Source organism: Physcomitrium patens, chromosome 3, assembly GCF_059467195.1.
Source record: "Physcomitrium patens ecotype Gransden chromosome 3, ASM5946719v1, whole genome shotgun sequence".
NCBI lineage: Eukaryota > Viridiplantae > Streptophyta > Bryopsida > Funariales > Funariaceae > Physcomitrium > Physcomitrium patens.
Window position 1 is genome coordinate 22,747,192 of NC_143412.1, and position 7,684 is coordinate 22,754,875.

The 7,684-nt window shown below is 40.2% G+C and overlaps 1 protein-coding gene across 1 annotated transcript; it reads left to right on the forward strand.

Moving 5' to 3' along the window:
- Positions 1–3,539: 3,539 nt before the first annotated feature.
- On the forward strand, positions 3,540–7,133 carry LOC112280694 (anaphase-promoting complex subunit 5). The gene has a single exon (XM_024516503.3). The coding sequence runs from the start codon at positions 4,191–4,193 to the stop codon at positions 6,885–6,887; it is 2,697 nt and encodes an 898-aa protein (XP_024372271.1). The 5' UTR covers positions 3,540–4,190; the 3' UTR covers positions 6,888–7,133.
- The last annotated feature ends 551 nt before the right edge of the window (positions 7,134–7,684 follow it).

Genomic DNA, 7,684 nt, shown 5'->3' on the forward strand with positions numbered 1-7,684 from the left:
ATTCAAGAATATAAAGAATATTGGTGATACAAAGTATTTTTCCATTAACTAAATAAATTTTGACTTCTCTCTTTTTACAAATTGGAAATATGGTGTCATTACTAAGATGAATTTTATGTTGATAAGGTGAAAGTGATTGAAAGTTGAAAAAGTTTTGTTTTTTGTGTATTGAATTGTCAATAGTAGTCATATCCACAAACCATTAATCATCTTTAGTGTCACTATTTATAGTAAATTTTACAAAGTAAAAAACTTCGATAAAATACATATATTTATAGAAGGAGGGTAGAATTTCTTTCATGCCTTTGGCCTTCTATGTTGATTTTATTTTTCTAGAATTATGTGAAGTAATTGTAGTATTTTCATTAGCTTTTGATTTATGTTTACAATAATTTAATTTCCAATGGCATTTTTTTTTGCAATGAAAACAAAAAGTGTTTGGTTTTGATTTATTTTTAGAAAATTTTAGATCTCATATATGTGGCTTCTATGTGAATCTCATTTGTTACTTTCTTTTATTTTTTATTTTTATTTTTATTTTTGCTTTTGCTTTTTATTTTTATAAAAGGACTTTTTATTTGAAGAAAAATCTTTAATGGCGGTCTCTTCTTGAAGTAGAATTGCAATGAGCTTCGACAAAGTTGTAGTTGTAGTGGTTAGTAATGTTTGAATTATGGTTCTATATTGAGATAGCATAGATGTCATGAAAATATCTCCATTTGTGGTAATATTTTCACTCCTACAGAGTAACATTGTTGGAGTAGTATTTTGTAATTGTATAAGTATTTTATCGTGGATTTGTCGGGTTTCATTTTTTGTATAATTCTTAGAAATGAGCTTGAGTAACATTACCACTTGCTGAATACGTATTTTCAAGAGCAAGCCAAGGTTTGTTGACAGTTTTATATGCTCCTACATAGAAAAAATTGTATTATCAATACAATCCTCAATTGTTCTAAGAGGACCATGGTCTGTTTTCTTCTATGCAAGAATCGCCATTTGATTTAGTGGATGTGATGTTGTAGTATCTAGTTCCATACTAAGAATTGGCTCTTTTTCAATTCTAGAGACTAAAGCCATATTTCTTCTATCTCAAACTTCATTTGGATTTTTAGTTTCAAAATGGTATACTACAACCCATTGAATTTTGACCATTCTTTTGTTGAAAAACTATTTGTAGTCATGTTAAGAAGTAAGGTATACTAGTTTCTTCATTGAATGTCTTCAGTAAAGACTTCTCCTATTGAATGAGCTATTATTACTTTTTTGGAATTTCAGATTCTTAGAGAGATGCTCTAATACCATAATAGAATCTAATAATGATAATTAGTTTTGTATTCTATTTTGAATAATATTTATATTTTTTGATTATGAATTTGTTTACAATAGCATTTATAATGCTGAGAGAGTGATGTATCAAGAGGAATATGCCCTCTTGATACATGTGCGTCGTTTCTGCAAAGGCGCAGTCTGCTTATTAGTCTAATATGACAAGACCAACTACTCACATCATAGACTCATGTGACTCAAACACCAACAACTACAAGAGAATGGCGACGATTCTTGAAATAAAAAAAGAAATGGAATCCTCTCATATGATTCACTCTCATATGATTCACAGAGGGCAAGTTCACAGTGATGCTGCAGAACAAACCGAAACATCGCGGATACTCTTACTTACAATGTCCGAGAAACAAAGTGAACTAGATGCTCTACCTGGTAGAGCTGTTGCTGCTGCTGCGAGAGGAGCAAGAGAAGCCCTTGCTATCCCAGCAGAATTTTGTCGACGGAGCTGATAAAGCCACCCAGATCATTGAGGGAACGTCCACTCCATCCACAAGAGGGATCAGACAACGGGTAGAGCGGAGCACGGTCTCAGTGGAAATATGCGCAGTGGAGAACGGGAACTTCTACACAGGCCGCTGCGGGTACCAAGACATGACAAGACGTGGACACTGAACAGGAGGTTGAGAACAGAAAAATTAGGCCCCAGGATGGAGATGGCGAGTTTTGAGGTACAAGGGTTTGTTTCTGCAGTCGAGAGGAGCATAATCGGTTAGGAGTGCAAAATTATTGGAGGTCTCTGTCTTGGAGAGGACGAGTAATTCCAGTCTTGCAAGCGTGCGGATTATTTCGAACAGTCAAAATGGGTGAGAAACTTGGAGAGGCAATAGCAACGGAGGAGGAAGCCGCCTCAAAAAGGCTGTTGACGTCATGGCTGGTGATAAGGATCCCTGATGAAACAAAAAATCATGTTGGACACAAGAAGCTGGATTCTTCTAACAGACAACTAGTTTCCCATTTTAAGATAGTTATATCGCAATAAGCAACCACAACCCAATGAACCTTGCAATGAGTTCACGAAGTTCAAGAAAGATTAAGGACTTTGCATGATGTGCACTTCTAAAGAACACCTAAGGTTGAATTGCAACTCTGGTTTTACAACCTCGGAACATCAGATTGTGAGATGATTACAAAGACCCGCACCAAAACTTCAACAACTGATAACTGCCGAACTTTTTACAAGAGAAATTCTACCCTGTAAAGCCTTCGCCTCTACACACAACATATAAGAAAGATACGAGCGGAATTTATCTTCACTCCACCAGAGAGCATAAAAATAAAACTCCTGGTTTACAATTCACATCACTGATTGTCATCGACAAAACGAATAGAAGTAGGTGAAAATTATTCGTCCTCTAATCACAACAGCAGCTGAAAAGAAATTAAAGAAATCTAAGAAAGGAATTAATTTCTCAGAAGAACATAAATATTGATTATTATTTAAATTTTAATGTATTTATATATTTTTTTAAATTTCAAGAAATAATTTTATAGAGCTACATTATTAAAAGATGTAGCAACATTTTTGGCCGTACAAAAGAGGAAGGTTTGTGTAAGTAATTTATCCTTGATTTACTTTAAATTTTAACAAAGAATTAAAATTTTTCATTAAATAGCTAATACGTATTTATAGTTTATATGATATTCTGAAATATTACTAAAAAAATAATATTTAAATATTTTTTTATATTTTTGATATACAAAATCTATTTTAAGTCATTGTAAAAATGTTATTACAGAAAACTTATTGTAATCTAAAACTAATTATTATAAAGAAGTAAATTATTTTAAAATAATTTTTGATTTCTTTCATCCAAAATCATATCTTCAAACTGAAAGCATCTTCTACGTTGGACAGAGCGGATTTCATTAAAATTATTAGGAATTCAAAAATTAATAGGCCAAAATATACATCATTCTTTAAAAGTCAAGTCTGACGCAACATCTTCACAGTTACAGTTTATTTCAAGTTAAATCAAACTTTTTATGTATCCTAATGAGTAACCATATAACACTTGCCACCTCTACTCGTCATTTCACCTTGTTCTTATTATTATTATTATTATTATTTTCACTATCCTAAACGAATGAAATACTTCATCCAAAATCAACATCCATCATCGACGAATTTTGGTTTGAATCCTGACGTCATCTCGATGACGGCACCAAACCCTGTCTCTGGCGATGAGTTCCGCGGCCTCACAGATCGATGAGTTAGTTCCTCAACCTCGCTGTAATTTCAGTCTCGATCTCTCGATAACCCCTTGGAAACCCGATTGCGTCGATCCTTGTGCTGCGAGAATTCTGAGTGAAACCATCAATTTGTGGGGTTCCCCACATTAGATCGTCTTCGTGAAGCAATCCGTGATTTGCAATGTTGTTGTTCATTCTGAGGGTTTAGGGTACTGCACCTCTTGTCCTCATTGGATTTGCCGTGTGCGCTTTTGGGTCGCGTTGATCGTTACTGTGGGTGCAAGGTATTGTGTTGTTACTTGAGGGGCTTGGTTTCCTCATGTTGAAGTTGATTCAGTTTCAGTATCAGAGCGTCATTCTCTGCCCGGGTCTTACTGTTTTTCTGAGCATCGGGAGAATTTGATGTGTGGATACTTCGAAGGTTGGGTACTGGTCAAAGAGCGTTCAAGGTGGGATTTTAAGCTCATTCCCTCGAGTCAATCTCGGTGGAGGGTGTTGAGGCTGTTTAAATGTAGATGAGCCTCGATTGGCATTGCAAAGGTTCGCTATGATAGGAATGGGGATAATGCGGTTGCTGAGACGGACTAGGAGGGTGTGAGAATGGGGTAAGATTGCTTCCAGGCCGAAGAGGTTATAGGTAATAGGTTGAAGAGATGGCTGGAGGTAGGGGTTTTGTTCTCACCTCTCACAAGGTCGCAATGTGTATGCTGTTGCAAGCGTATGCGTCGCCGTCATCCGCATCGCCACCATTTTGTGTGTTGCCGAGCTCTGCCCGCCATCGCCTAGCTCTCTTTCTTCTGGACCAGACTAGAGTGACTGACGGGTTTTTGGAGCCTACATTCGAGGAGCTTGGGAAGGAACTGAAAGATGATTTGTCCGATGTTGGTGGTGTGCTCTTTGAGCAGCTTGGTAGCCGTCTACCACTTCTATGTACCCCCGAAGAGTTGTTCCAGTTTTTTCAAGGTTTGAAAGAGTTGTTGGCTCCCGTTTCCTACTCTGCAGAATCTGGGAGAGGGGAGGATGAGACTCTTCTCATTCAACCCAACAGTTTGCTGGGCCAGTTTTTACGAAGGTGCATCTTGGCTTTCAATGTACTCTCATTTGAGGGTTCAGGCAGACTGGTTGTTGAGTTGAATGCCTACCGCTGGTTGGAGTCGAGTGATCCTCGAGGAATATTTGTAGACAAAGATGATATGATCGAAGGAGAATTTGATGACGAGTATGAGTATGAGGAAGACATTGATGACGTTAACATGGATGGAATACATGACCTAGAGTTTCGGTTTCGGGGGACCGCAGCTGGTAGGAGAGGGATGCAAGGTCGACAGCAGTCAGGCGGAAGGAACGGTGCATCTGCCTTCCCTGTTCCAAATGCAGCCATCTCAGGAGATAGTGGAGTGAAGACAAGGTCCCTGCGAACTGTGGAGCAAGTCGAAGGATTTTTGAAGGAGCAAGCAGGTCTTCTTGAAAAAGGAGTTGGGCAGATTCCAAAGGAGGGACTGGATTCTAACCTGACGCAACTCGAGAAGCTAGCTCCAGATATGATGAAAGTCCATTACCTCCGTTACCTTAACCACCTTCAACAAAGTGATTATCCTGCCACAATGGATGATCTGCATCGCTATTTTGATTACAGTGCTGGGATGGGAGGCATGAGTGTCGGTGGTGCATCGTGTGATTCCAGTGTGGGTAGATTCCAAGCAGGCCTTCTCAGTTTGGGGTCAATGCACGCCCATTTTGGTCATGTCGATCAGGCTATGCAAGCCTTAAATGAGGCTGTGCGAATTGCTCAGCAGTACAATGACGATGCATGTCTTGCGCATGCTTTAGCTGCTCTTTGCCACCTGCTCTTTGACGTTGGAGCTGCCAATGAAGCTTACGCCAAGGGTGAATCTGCCGGCCTTCGAGATGTTGGCGCTGGCCCTTCTCTCGGAATCCAACAACAACTATTACTTTTGTTGAGGCGCTGCTTGCGAAGATCATTGGAGCTTAAGCTGTCCCAGTTGGTTGCTTTTAGTCGTCTTGCCCTTGCGAAGTTTTATTTGAAACATGTTCGCAGGTTCTCGTCTCTTGGTGGGTTAGAGAATGGTGGAGAATTGGGTACATCTCCACTGGAGGTGTGCAAGACTCTTAGGTTAAGTCCTTATCTCCTAGGTGATTCCATTAGCAATGGCATTTCGCCCCACGTAGCAATCTCAGGCACCACAAATCAGCAGCGAGGAAACGGTATGAATATCAATCAGCCGCTCACAGCTCCTGGGACTATGGCTGGTGGGGCTTGGACAAGCTTAACTGGCCGCCTAGGTCGTACGTCGGACGCCGTTGTCAAGCTTGCAGGAACCTCACACTTGCTTCGTGCAGCGTCGTGGGAGCTTTATGGTAGCGTCCCGCTGGTCAGGGTTAGTGCATTAATCCATGCAACTTGTTACGCGGATGTGGCTAGCTCGGACGATGTGCTCCTTTCGTATATCAAGCTTGCTCAGCATCAAGCAGCTTTTAAAGGTTACGCAGCTGCTCAATCCGCTTTTGAAGTCGCAGCTAAGAGGTTTCCGGCTGCTGCAAACTCATTGGTTAGGACAGCTCAGCTGCAACTCGTCCATGATCATGCCTTATACCGAGGTGAGCTCAAGCTTGCTCAAGTGGCTTGTGGAGAGCTTGCAGCCTCGGCATCTCCTGTCTTTGGCGTGGACATGGAGCGCAAGACAGAGGCAACTATCCGTCACATTCGCACGCTCCTTGTGGCAGGCCACCTCGACGAGGCAGCTGCTGTGGCACGATTGCTATTCTCTCAGTGTTACAAAGCGAGTATGCAGCTCGAGTCTGTGCTTGTCCTCTTACTCCTGGCTGAAATTCACAAGACAGCCGATAGTGCCGTAACGGGACTCCCGTACGCCTTGGCAGGGCTCACGCTGTGTCGAGTGTTTAACTTAGACTACTTGCAAGCAAGTGCAAAGGAGACCTTAGCGGAGCTCTGGTTAGGCCTAGGAGTTGGTCATGCACCCCGAGCCCTGGCTCTCCTGCAGGAATGCCTGCCGATGGTGCTGGGTCATGGTGGACTTGAGCTGCGTGCACGCACTAACCTCGCTCTTGCAAGGTGCTTCCTCTCCGATCCAGCATTTTCAGCTGAGTCCCAACTGGCGGAGGTTCTGGATCTCCTACAACAAGCAGCTGAGGAGTTTGAGTTACTGGAGGACTATGCTTTGGCCGGGGAAGCATTCTACCTCCAAGCCCTTGCATATAATAAGTGGGGCAGCGTAGAGGAGCGCAACTCAGCGGCTAAAGCTTTTCAGCGGTGCATGCAGGCTCTCAATGTGGCCCAGGCATCTGAAAATGCTGTACTACCTTTGTGATTTACTACCTGAGCACCTCAAAATTCTTTAAGAATAGGCTGCCTCGAGGAACAAGGTATCAAATTGGTTCTAATAGTGATAGTGGTAATTGGTCCCCTCACTCATGCTTGGTGGACTGTGATTCTTAGCCGCACCTCAAATTGTATAGAAACACCACAAGCAAATGTATGATCTCCCAACTGAACTCAGAATCGTTCGACTGTCGCATAATGTCAAGCTGCCTATCACCAGATGGTTACCAAAGAATTTAAGTGTGTGCGCTCTTATGTTTTTGATACCCTTTTTTTTGCGCTTTCTTGCTTCTGTTTGTTTTTGTTTTTGTTTTGTTTTGTTTTGTTTTTTTTTTTTTTTTCACTTTCTCGTTGCAACATCTGTATCATATCTCCTCGCGAATTCTGGATGCATGTGAATAAAGTTCAGAATGAACTTTATCATATTTAGAATCATACATAATCATATTTTACAAGTATGGTCAATATAATAATTTTAATTTTTTATATCAATGTTTCCTGTTTTTTATCTTTTAAGTAAGAAAAAAACACCAACACAAACCATGAATTCATTCAATTGTATTATGCCAATGTAACAATAGACTCAATTCAATTTGCTACTGTGATTAGAAATTACTTATATCATTATGAATAACATAAAGATTATATTCATGAAGTAATAATAGATGATATATATATATATATATATATATATATATGGGTATTGCTAATGCTATCACAATTTTTTTGCTACATCTACCACAATCTTCCACATGCTCAATTTATAGTTTCTTAATTCTAATCAAA